This window comes from Rhipicephalus sanguineus, chromosome 2 (assembly GCF_013339695.2).
Source record: "Rhipicephalus sanguineus isolate Rsan-2018 chromosome 2, BIME_Rsan_1.4, whole genome shotgun sequence".
NCBI lineage: Eukaryota > Metazoa > Arthropoda > Arachnida > Ixodida > Ixodidae > Rhipicephalus > Rhipicephalus sanguineus.
The window spans coordinates 41,922,032-41,935,457 of NC_051177.1; the positions used below are offsets into that span (position 1 = coordinate 41,922,032).

At 46.1% G+C, this 13,426-nt stretch overlaps 1 protein-coding gene across 2 annotated transcripts in view; it reads left to right on the forward strand.

The window, feature by feature from the left end:
- LOC119382821 (P protein) overlaps positions 1 to 13,426 on the forward strand; it is a 332,942-nt gene that overhangs the window by 94,347 nt on the left and 225,169 nt on the right. For both annotated transcript variants that reach the window (XM_049412327.1, XM_049412328.1), the window contains exon 6: positions 8,644 to 8,782. In XM_049412327.1, the coding sequence (XP_049268284.1) occupies positions 8,644 to 8,782 (139 nt within the window). The remainder of the gene's footprint in view (positions 1 to 8,643; positions 8,783 to 13,426) is intronic.

The following is a 13,426-nucleotide window of genomic DNA, read 5'->3' on the forward strand; positions in this document are numbered from 1 at the left end:
AAGCACAGAAATATTCACGTTTTCGGCACTGCGCATGCCGAAGAAAACGGAACCACGCAACTACGAGCAGACGAGCTGTCGGTGAGACCGGAAGTGCTAATATTAATGTTTGTTCGGTGTTTTTAACGCGATAACAGAATATAAACATACATATTATCCACTTATTGAACTCAAAATTAACAACGAAAGTAATAATGAGGGTGTTATCGTGATTATAACATCAGCCAATGGTGGAACTGCCGACAATCGCGTCATATTTTGCGGACTAATACATCATTTGTCGAGAGAAGAGGGAGCGATCTTCAGCTGACTTTGAGAATTTATTGTAAATTCCAGGCCGTGCGCATCGCTGTAATATTTGGCTCGCGTGTTCTCGGGAGCCTCGACTACCGATCGGCAGCGCTTTTTGAGCATGCTCGAAAAGTGTTGCAGGGCCCCTTTAAACAACTCGGCCACGCGCCACCGGCTGTTTAGCATAACAATGGTGAGCTATTTATATACACCATTTAAAGCTAACGGTAGGCGGAGCTCGGAGGTGATTTGGTGTGTGTAGTATCACCCGCGAGATTGCCCGAAGGGCGCGCTTTAAAGCAATGCTCCTACATTTTCCTTCAGTTTGAAAGCTGTCCTTGGGACGCGCACTAAAAAGTGGCCCATTTCTGTACCCACTCACGATGCGGAACGCCGAGTAAACAATGCGTCAACCGCTACCACGCGGCAGGAGCCGCGGAGGGTTCACTTCAAGTGCCGCAGTTTTAAAGAAAAATAAGTCCAAGAGCATTGGGTTCTAGCGCGCTGTTCAAACACGAAGTAACAACCGTAACAGTTCTTAGTTCGCGTTCGTCCTGTGTGCACCTGTGCGTTCTTTTCGAGTGTCCTTCTTTGTGTTTGAGCAGCGCGCTGCAAGTGTCGAGCTGTGACCGTGGTTAGTTCGCGGTCATCCTCTGTGTGTTCTTTTCGTCAGTCCTTTGCGCTTGAGCGATTCTGGCTATAACTGACTGGCTACAACTGGCTACAACTGAAACTGTTTCTCTACCGCATGTTGCCGCCATTGTGACGGGTTGGCAGGTCTAGTCAAGCTGCAGATATTGTAGCTTTCGCGCTGCTGTCCTCACCATAAATGGTACATTTCTCTCTTCTTCGTTCTTACAAATATACCGATGTGGGGAAATAAACCTAATCTCAAATTTTAGGAAGAGCAATGCCGCCCGTTTTAACATGACCTTCGTTATATATTTACCGATGCAGCTTTTGTGAACTACATTCTATTCTTGTTAACGTTGCCGTTCTGTGCGTATCAGAAAGGAAGGGCGGACGGGTCATTGCAGCAAACCCATACTGGAGCATCTGTACATGTCGGTTGTTAAAAAAAGCGTTACAGCCAGTGCATCTGCCGTGAAAGCGAAAGATACACTTGCCTGGGTGGGCGCAAAGTTGCGCACCTCTATATAAATTAGCATGTAGGGTTACGGCAAAACTTTGAATTCGCGGCTTCTGCGCGCTCCGTGAAATTTCGGTGGTCGGTAATGGCGACCTTTAGGTTTCCAACTCTCCATAGATTTCCTGCGAGACTACGCGTACCGCGCTATGCAAAGCGGTTTCAAGTCACCATGGGTCATTACCATTCGGCTTCGCTCGGGCAGCGAAGCTTTTGATGTCTCCTTTTGGTCTCATTCAACCGAAAGTCCTTGAAAGGTATAATTCACAACCATGAATTACAACCCAAAGTCCTTGAAAGGTATAATTCACAACCGTGGTTCGAAGCAACAAAGAAACCCGTACGGATTTCTCAGAAAGGAAAGCTTCTTGTTCAAGAAAAATTCTCCCAGGTCTGGGGATCGAACCCAAGACTAACGCCTTTCGGGAGCGGTCGCTCTACTAAGTGTGCTAACCAGGTTGCTAGCAAGTGGCAGCGCGTGGGTGTATTAGTCAACAACTCGAAGCATAAGGATACAGAATAATGTAAATGAGTTCAGCTCATTTGCAACCCTAAGTCTACATTACTACACAGGACTCGGCTTGTCATGCCAAGTACTCGAGGAGTTTACGACGCGCCTCCTATGTAAAAGATACGAGTACACGCGCATGCGCTCGTATACACAGAAGGTTCGGTCCCGCCTCAGCCGTTGTCATCGAAAGGCAAGCCACCACTGTCACTCTGAATGTCCATCATCGAACAGCATTGACGGATACAGATCTCCGCGTCGCACTTCGTTTCATTGGTGGATAATCAAAACACGCGAATAGTCAGCTTTGTGCAACTCGAAGGCGACCTTGCAAAGTTTATCGCCAGCCTTGAGTCATTTTTCACGTGAACAACTGGTGCATGTTTGTACTTGAATGAGGCGGCGCCAAAAACGACCGGACGAGACAAACACGGATACACGCTAATTCCATTTTTATCGGTGTTTCGTTCAGGTTCAATGATGTATCAATCAGACCAGTTCTATACGCTACTAGCTTAGGATAATGCAGGGGCGATTCACGACTTAACTTAGGAAGGACACCACGTCACTCTTCTGTAACTTAGTCAGTTTGGCATTAACAGTAATCAGTGTGCTCCTCAAGCGGCTCAGTTTCCTCGCGGCGAAACACAGTTATTATCAATACCGCTGACAAGGACAAATGCTGCAAGAAAACTTCGCACCGCACGCTTGTACGACTGGACACGCTATCTGTTTGTAACAGGCTCAGGTTCAGACATACGCGACAGCGTTCCCTCAACCCAGACTTGAGCGCTTGTTATAAAAAAAGACGCCATAATTTTAAACCAATTGTCATTGATCACGGCGTTTATCAATCCACACTCGTCGCATAAGGATCCCTCACACCACAGCCTGTGACCACTGCGGTGAAGAAGCAGCCATCGGCTGCATTCCATGCCAGTTTTCCGCATTCTGTAGAGCACTGAAGCGCTCCTTTACATCGATATGCTCGACAAGTTAATTAAGTATGTTGCAGCGCAAAACAAGCGGTTCAGAAGACAAGGAAACGAAGGGACACAGACAAGCACCGAACAAAGAAGAAGACCTTTACTTACGCATGCGTGGTGCATGTTGCATATGGATGGAGCACCTATTCCAGGGCCCGACTGGCTCCTGCGACTCGCCGGGCCTGGTCGAGGGTTGCCAGCTGGCTTCCCGAGTCCAGTTCGGAGAGCAACTGGCGCCAGAGTCCTGCAGGACCCCTAAACCATTCCGAGTTTAAAGACGAGATAGTGGTTTCTTTCTCGCCTTCAATATCCTTCCTACAGGCGCTATCTCCTCCTCGCCGCTTATTTCATCATAAAACACGGGAACAAGGTCAGCACTAAGCGTCGAGCCTATAAGGATTTCGCGCTTTTCGGCTACACGCTGTTATCTCCACTTGTGCACTCGAAAACGTACAAAACGAAGTTGAATTAGTTGACCGCCCACGGTAAGGTCACGCGAGGCAAGGCAGAATGTGCGTGTAACCGCATTTAAAACCAGGGTAAGAGACAAGTCACAACTAATACAGTCACAACTGAGAGAGAGAGAGAGGTCCGCCAGACCTTGGTTCAACGGGTCCGTGTTGTTGCCGAGATCATCCTAGTCAACCCAAACTACACTCTTTCTTGAAGAGGCCCTGTTTAAGGTTTTAGATATACAGGAAACCGGAGATTTTTCGTCTGGTTTCCTGGATACAGCCAGAATTTAACCAGGACCTGATTAAGAGTGTAGGATTCTCTCGCACATGCTTGGTTTATAATTTTTTAATAAAATATTTTCTCCCTCTCTGTGCATATATATATATATATATATATATATATATATATATATATATATATATATATATATATATATATATATATATATATTGCCAAATGAAAGGCCATGCGTTGGTCATTCACTGCGATTAATCATAAAGTAAGGAGGGGGGGTAGCAAAATGTGTGCAGATCAAATACAGTTGCGCAAAATTCTAATCACGCGCTCCATAGTGTTATGTGCTGGCGACATTTCTAAACGGCGAGTCATAGTCGGCTTACAATATTGGGCACGTGGCTTAATTTCGACGCGGACGAGTTGGAAATGCATGCTGATAGGATTGCGCCGTCCACACGTTGCAACGAATGCAGTTGTTCGCCGTTGTGCCGCATGATCACCTACAAGCCTGAGATATATAACTAATGCATGCGGGAAAGTGTAGTGGCGCAAGTCACAATCTGGGAATGGGCTATCTCTATCAGTGCGCCTTCGGTACTGCAGTGCGGTAAAGAGGTTTCTCTTTTGGATCGTCATAATCATCTTTTCGAGTGATGATTGAATACCAAGAATAATTATTTGTCACTCCGGCGAAGGGTGGTCCGCCTGGTTAAACATCAGCAAAATATGATGTGCAATACAGGCGCACGTTTTGCCCTCTGTTTTCTTCGTTGTATTAAGACGGAAAGCGCGATCTATTTGCATAATTGTAGGATCAACCACGAAAAGCTTTTCGAGCTCTACGAACTGGCACGAAGGTATGAGACACAACGTCAACACGACAACCCATCGCATGATATCTCATTTTCAATCTTAAACTCTGTGTTAACGAAACAAATTAATTATACAAACTATGAGGAAATTGTAATTTTGTAGACGTATGTACTACAGCTACGTATTTTTTTATTATTCCGGAATTCAACTGTTATGTATAAATTTTAATGGATTCGCTTTTTTTTGTCATTCGTAACGTACCAGTCAATATTAAGAAGAGCGTCTTGCGCCCCGAAGAATAAACAGTAAGACTTTCGTGCCCTATATTCCTTCGCACGCTCTATATATATATTCTCTAGGGATCCGTTCAGGCCGAGTGAGTACGTGCGTAACGGCAACACATAAACAGAACGAACCGGTCCCGAGAGAGGCGGAACTGTTCCTTGCAAATCTGCGGCGCAGGCGAGTGCCGAGGCTGCAGACCACTCTGGCCTAAATCGACAATGACGCTAATAATTAATTAAAGGGGACTCGAAACAAATTAACAGGGGCTCTGCTTAACAGCAGCAAAAGGGCGATTTAACTGGAAAGGGGAGGAGGTAATGGAAAAGCAGAGAGGAGAGATGCACGGAGAAGATAGGCAGGTTAACCAGGGCAGCGATAAATTGTGTAGTTGGCGTGCATTCGTATTTTCTTGCTCTGTGTACTGAAACGCGCTGACGGAGAACACTGTTGTATGCAGAGACGCAATGTGATAAGTCGGAACGCTAATAATGGTACTTTACAGTTGCGTTTTTCTTTTGTGTCAATTCACAACGTTGGCCTGTTCCAGTGCATAGCGGAAGAACACGTCGAGGTTAAACAAGAGGTAATCAGAATGGCTGACCCACCTGCGCGCGGGAGAGGTTTCGGGGATAAAAAAAAAGAACGAGGATGGAAGGGAAGGGACAGAGAGGCACGAGTACAAAGCCCCAGCAGAGGTAGCATGCGGTACTTTTAAACTGTATGAAGGCCCGCCGACATCAGAAACGATTAGACTGAACGATGAGGCTTGTCAGCGTACCATTTAAAGCCTTAAGGCAATGTTTTAATGAGTGCACTGCTTTCCTGCTACACGAATGAAGTCTCCTTTTTGAGGAGACATTTCCTTTCTAGCCACATAGAACACTGTGAGAGCAGCAATAAATTTTTTAAAAATAAGAAAAAATGCTCTCAAAGTATTTTTTGCATGCGCCTAAGACGACTCAAAGGCGAAAGCCAAGTCAGTGTGGTGATCGTCATCTTGTTCTTCTTCTTCTTTCAATGATGACCACACTGGAGGGCTTTTCGCCTTGAGTACTCCCAGAACAATCAGGTGATCAGAGGAACAATCAAGATGGCTATGGCGATCATTATTATCATATTCGATGATACAGATAATCATCGTCACTATGATCATCTTCTTCGATCATGATGATGGTGATGCTTACAACACCGGATGGTTTTCGCCTTCGATTATTCGCAGAGGGAGTATAGCGGATCACGAGAGGGACAATCGACATGATGCTGCTGCTGATTTTTGGTGCCATTCGTGTTGTGCCAGTCGTGCCGTTTGTGTTGACGACGACTGCCCCGATGGTCACTTTTCCCGTTCGCCTTACATCACATGGAGCAGATGTAGCTTTAATCTTTTATGTGAGCAGTTCGCACACCTCGGTACAGATTTCAGTACCTTGAGCGAGAAGAAAAAAAAAAAGAAAAAGAAATGCCTGAACACGTACTCAGTTGTGTCCGGATGTATACAGCCCGCAATGTACATACGTGCAATACAGCCCGCAAGTTTCAGTGTAACGCCTCCTCTCCTCTTTCCGGCCCTATCCCGCTGAGGCCCTTACGATCAGAGCGCAGCGCAATGACGAATTGTTAGAAGGAGCGCATCCCCACCCCCACCCCCACCCTTTTGTGCACGCCTCTTGATGTAGTTGCCTCGCTTGCGTTGGAGCACTGCTTCAGAAAGAAAAAATAAAAATTCGGCAGATCCCACATGCCGTGGGAATCGATGTTATGCGAAGCATGCGAGGGATGGTGACTGCGGCGCAATTTTTCACATTCCGGGAAACGTAACGGAATGACGCTGGAGAAATGTGGAAGTGGTGTGCGCACACTCATGTGTTGAAGAGTCGCATATGTATTATATAACCACTTGTTTACAGTTGCGTAACGACGCGAACAGCAACATGGCTGTTACCAACACCAGACGTGGGAAGCTGATATGTAGTGCTCATATTCTTCAATACTGGGTACCGCTATTACGAACAGGACAAACAAAGAACAGAGATGCACCGGACAGGCGTTACTCCCAACTTAGCTTCATTCAGGAAAGTTTCCCTAGATATACACACAGCCGAGTGGCACGCGCAGGCGCACTGCATGTACGTTACAGTCACAGTTACAGTTGTTATGCTTGTACTTGTCCGTTATGACGGAGAACGCGCGCACGTTTCACGAACCCGTGTGTATGTGTAGAAGGGGTTCTCGACAGTTCTTGAACAAACTCATCATCACCGTCATCAGTGAGCACCAGCAGCCGGACCGGACTTGTTAATCGGATCCTTTCGTGATCGCGGTTATGAGGAGTCTAAGTGTAGTGAAGTGCGAGGTATAGTTGAGCTGGTGGAAATCCTGGATGCCTCTTACGATGAAACGATCTATGATGCCTCCTGTCGTGGACGTGGCAGCGAGGTCTCTTGAGGCCCTGTCCACATCCAAGCCGCCTTTCACGTGGTATAAGGACCAATCAAGCGTTGTTGGGTCTTGATAAATGAATGTTGAAGTCACCGGTATTGATGAGAGGCCTGGTTCTCTCAGCAGATTTATTGTAGGAAGCATTGACCTCGGTTTATGCGTAATCAACGTGGTCCACGTTGCGAACCACGTGGACGAGTGTATGGTAGTTGAGCGTTTTCCATGGGTGTTCTGTCTTCAGCTTCCTTACTTTCCCTCCGTCCGCCGCGGTGGTGTAGCGGTTACGGTACTCAGCTGCTGACCCGAAGGTCGCGGGTTCTATCCCGGCCACGGCGGTCGCATTTCGATGAAATCAAAATGCTAGATGTCCGTGTACTGTGCGATCTCGGTACACGTTAAAGAATACCCGATGGTCGAAATTTGTGGTTTTGGAACATCAAACCCCAACAGTTTTTATTATTACCACTTTCCTTTAGTGTCAAAGTGTGTGTTCGCTGTTACTGTGTTGGTTGAGACTCTGTATCACCTGTGGCACATACCCGCATAACATGAACTCTGGTATACGGGTATGTGCCACACGTGACTGAGAGAAAGGGTTTCACGACGTACGCGACGGGCATTTTGCGTTATTTATATCATGACCAGTGAATCGTGTTCGTCACACACTGATCCCCTGCTATTCCAATTTTGGTATATTACAAGTTATGCCGGGATGCGACCAGGAGAGCGCCCAGACGTAGGCGGCTAGATAGATAGATAGATAGATAGATAGATAGATAGATAGATAGATAGATAGATAGATAGATAGATAGATAGATAGATAGATAGATAGATAGATAGATAGATAGATAGATAGATAGATAGATAGATAGATAGATAGATAGATAGATAGATAGATAGATAGATAGATAGATAGATAGATAGATAGATAGATAGATAGATAGATAGATAGATAGATAGATAGATAGATAGATAGATAGATAGATAGATAGATAGATAGATAGATAGATAGATAGATAGATAGATAGATAGATAGATAGATAGATAGATAGATAGATAGATAGATAGATAGATAGATAGATAGATAGATAGATAGATAGATAGATAGATAGATAGATAGATAGATAGATAGATAGATAGATAGATAGATAGATAGATAGATAGATAGATAGATAGATAGATCAAAAGTGCCCGAGGTTCGCTAAGAAATACTTCGCATTTAAAATTAACCTAACAGACAATTAGGCCGCGGAAAGCATAGAGGGTTTAATTGCTGTCTTTAACTGTGGTACCCTACAGTTAAAGCAACAATTAACATCACCTATGCTGTCCCTGGCCTAATTGTCCGTTCGATTCATCTGGCTGTGTCTAACGTATAGACAAGCCCCTCGGAAAAAATATTGCCCTCATTCATTCAGAAGGAAAAGGTAGCATGATGCGCGAGGAACGAAATTACAAGCATCCCGCGCATGCGCATGCAGGCTCTGCGAGGTGATGGACCTGGACCCGAAGCTCATCCTCATCTGGCTGGTGATATTCTCGAACATTGGTGGAGCCGCCACGCCCGTCGGAGACCCACCGAACGTCATCATCATCTCGAACCAGCAGGTCGCCGCCATGGTGAGAGAGCGCGCTTGCCTGCTTTTTCTGCCTGCCTGCCTTCCTGTTGCAGGAGGCCAGTCGGAACCGGTTTGCACCGGTTCGATGGCCCTCGCTGCCGTGCGCTTTCCAGATCCGCCCGCTTGCGGCGTCCTCGGCACTCGCGCGTTCTACATTCTATTTTTCCCGAGAAAAAGCAAAGCAAAACAAACAAACAAACAAAAGCTGAAATGAAGCCTTTTTCACTTTTGTGTATTTGTTGTCTCACTTCACGCCCGCTGATTCACGCGTCAAGAATACCTCTTAATTTGTGGAAACGAAGCAGACCGGGACTAACAAACGAGAGACGATGAGTAAGAAGTACGGTCCCTACTCTAGCGCTTCCGTCGCCATGTGCTAAGTTCAAGGGCCAAATAAGGGTTGTTGAAACGAAACGGCGTGGAAATCGGGAGCCAGTCTTCACAAAGTTACCTATACAGACCAGGCTGGCGGACTGTTCCGCTAGATTGGCGGCCCTCTAGGTCCCAACCTAGTCCCTCGTCGAGCCTGCTGTGTGAATATTCCCATAAACATCTGTGCCTGACTCCACTATAGGGCGCGAATGCTTATGCGAGATTAAAAAAAATTAAACCGGAGCAGACATATCATCGCGGAAAGAAATATATTTAGATATTTAATTACAGACTCTACAACATCTCTATCGAAGCTCTTGCAGTACATTAAATTAGTTTAGTTATTATAGTTAACAATTACCGAAGCTAATTATAGAATAAGCACTACGATTCGCTCAGGAGCGTAGCAAGAACCACTAAGTAGGTTTCATTACCTTAGCTTAAGCGTAGATTTTCTTTGAAAGCCTGAAGCGTGTTAGCTGCGATATCTTGCACCCCATGTGCAGATTATGTGGTCTGCACTGCGAAAAATACGGTAGTTTGCCTCCGCGTCCTTTTAAATGCGAAGCATTTCTTAGCGAACCTCTGGCACTTTGAGCGTTTCTATCTACGTATCTATCTATCTATCTATCTATCTATCTATCTATCTATCTATCTATCTATCTGGCCGCCTACGTCTGGGTGCTCTCATGATCGCCTCCTCAACTTGGTGTAGACCAAACATTGCATGGGAGAATAAGAGGATTTGACGAATATGACTGCCTGGTCGCGACATGAATAACCTTAAAATCCTGTCGCATACGTCGTCAAACCCTTTCCACTACACACGTGTGGCACATACCCGTTTACCACGGGCCGCAGTGTACGGGTATGTGCCGCAGGTGATTGACACTTTATATCTACCCAGGAACGGCGAGAACAGACATTGGTAACCTAAATGATAGAGCGTTAAGGAAAACCAACATCGGCAGCGTTCACTGAACGAATGGTAAGAATGAAAATTAGGATCCCAGCAGGAATCGAACCCAAGCATTCTGCGTGGCAATCAGGTATTCTACAACTGAGCCACGCTAAGTCTATAAACTGGTTTGGAAAAACAGCCTACGCAGGCGTAATATCGGTGCAACGTCAATTGTGGTCGTGGTGCTGGTTATGTAATTTTACAAGAAAGCAATATACACTACATGATACGATGTGTATACTCCTACGATACAGGCGTCATATAAGATTAACGTCTGTAGTTCCAGTGTTGGCTCCGTTTTTATAGCTGTCTAATAAGCATTACGTTTGTATTCCTATGATTCAGCAAGCTATATTGAAGCATTGCTCGACCCCGGAGGAATACATTAACGAAAGTTGCATATGATATCCACATCACGGCACCGTAAAGTGCACTTCGTCCACCAGAACGACGCAGTGTCCTCTTCATTTCTTACGAGGCTGGGCGATGGTCTCATGCTGACCGAGAATGATGCCAGATTGATTGACAGCCGCTTTGTAGACTAGGCTACGTAGGCCACATACGCCAAGGTAGTCTAGGAATACGACAAGCACCATCCACTGATGTTGGTCTAGTAGCACTATCCAGGCCTACCAGCCTCGACGGCCTATACCTCACCAACGCGAAGGGTGGCTTCAGGTTCCGACATGTCGCCGGATCTGTCGAGAGACAATTTGTCGACGAAATGACCGAGGCATCCACGAATTCTAACAGCTCTACTATACCACATACTTCACTACACATGGACCCCTCGTCACCACGATCACGACCGGATCCTATAACAAGTCATGACCAGCTGCTGGTGCTCACTGATCACAGTGATGATGCCCTTGTTCAAGAACTGTCAAGAACTTCTTGCACACATGCACACGGGCTCGTGAAACGTGCGCGCGTTCTCGGGACACGTATAAGCACTACATATCAGCTTACCGCTTCTGGTGTTGGCAATACCTATGTTGCCATTGGCAGCGTTACCCAAACGTAAACAACTGGTTATATAACACATACGCGGCTCTTCAACATATATATGTGTGCGTATAAAACTTATGCAAACCTTTAGCGTCATTTTGTGACGTGTCGCTCAGTAAAAAAAAGTTACGCCACAGTCACCTACCCGCCGCATGCTTCGCATAACTTCGACTCCCACGGTACGTGGGATCTGCCGAATTTTTTAGTCCGCGGCCGTCGTTCATATCTGCTCTGTTCTGCAGCATACTTTCTTACGTAATTGCTTTACACGCGGATATCTCGTGGCGACCGATCTCTGGCGTTTGCATCACTCTATATATATATATATATATATATATATATATATATATATATATATATATATATATATATATATATATATATATATATATATATATATATATATATTGCGAACGTGTGTGTGTGTACCGAGCACGCGAAAGCACGATGTCTACTATTTACAGTGGTTCCTGTAGCTCTATTGACTAACGACGAGAGTGCGGCGGGTCTCACGTTCCACTGCATTAAGCTATCATTCGAGGGCAATCGGCGAGCTTCAGAATTGCTCGTAATTGGTTGCCGCTGCGGCGGCGTGAGGAAACGACTGCCGTTATTTACCCATGGGACGCTATTAACGCTTTTTCACGAGTGTTGTTCATTAAGCGAAAAGAACACGAGGTACATTTAATCGTCTAGCGCCGTAATTGCGCGGCGTTCAACGCTAACTGTTCAATACTGTTTCGCCGCTGCGACGAGCGCGATGTTTCGCACTACCGCCGCCAATATCCTAGTGCGCAGGCTGCCTTAGACCGCGTAGTTATAAAGCGAGATTCAGTAACGAAGAAGAACAATGTACATGCTGCGGGGGAACTAAGGAAACGATGGAACATGTACTGATTGAATGTGGCGATATTCACCCAGGTGTACGGGTGGGCACGAGTCCACATGAAGCCTTGGGTTTTAGGGACAACAATGGAAAGCTGAACACGTCCGCGATAGAAATAAGTAAGAGACGGTTAGAGTATTGGTGGCAGAAAAGTAGAGATAAAGTACAAAAATAAATAATGGGGAAAAATAAGGTCATTCTGCCTTAAGAGGCAGAGAGATGGACCGTGAATTTATATTTTTTTGGTATAGTAACATAGATTTAATCAATGTGGATAAGGTATTAAGCCAACTTGAAACAAGGAAGTTTTTTCTGTCTTTTTTTTTTCCGTGCCTGGTGGCAGACATGTCACCGCCCCGTTATAAAGGGGACGCTCATAGCATCCATCCATCCATCCATCCATCGGATTTTACCTAAGAGATACGGGCGACACCACCTTGGGCTGTTAAACGAATGGTTTTTTTAGTCTTGCGTGTTGTAACGTGAATTAATAAGGGCAGGAAACGTCGAATGCATCAACCCAAGTGTCTTTATGCGTATACGTCTACTATAGCACTGTTCCTTTAGTTGTTAAAGATAAAAAACTGCAAGGTTAACAGCCCAGTACGGCAGCACCGATACCGATCTGTAGAATAGCCTATTAACGGGGTGGATGGTTCTTCATTAGGGGGCGGCGGTTTCAGAGCAGCCCATCGCCCCCCCCCCCCCCCGCCCCTCTTCACCATACTGGCCGAGTGAGAAAGAAAACAGGCTACGTACGCAATGGATGCAGAAATGAAAATGAAGCGATGACGAGCCTCTCAGAACGGCCTGCCTTTAGTCCCCGGCTTTCCGGGTGCAAAAGGCGGGAAGTAAACAGGTCCTGCAATGCAACATCTAGGGTGCTCGGCCGCCGTTACATATGTTAAAGTGGATACGGACCTGCGTGACCCTGCGCACTAAACAATGACAGAAGAGGTTCGAATGAGTGAAGTTATGGGGCTGACTTGGCGCCCCCCGCCCTGTCCCCTTGTGCCCACGCCTATGCGGATGGGCGTACACTTGATTTAGTGATATCTACTCACGATGGATAAACTAGGAGAGGGCATTTCGTCAAGCAGCCAGCCTTGGCAAGCGAAACCCTCGCTATACCCTCGCTGAAGTCATTCCCATCGCTTTTTCTCACACTATCGGCTCAACACGTGACCATTGAGACAGCTTATTGGCCGACATTGTTTGTTCGGCTGCGCTGCCATAGCTTTGCCTGCACTGGACGCGCGCCCTGACGTAGCGGCGATCATGTGTTGTGCAATGCCTCCTCCCCCCCCCCTTTTTTTTTACTTAAATCGTGTCGCGCTGCACTCTTTCCTAGTTACTCCTTCGGCCATGCGCCCGCAGAACTCCCCTATGCAACACTCATACTTCGTGCATGTTGTGAT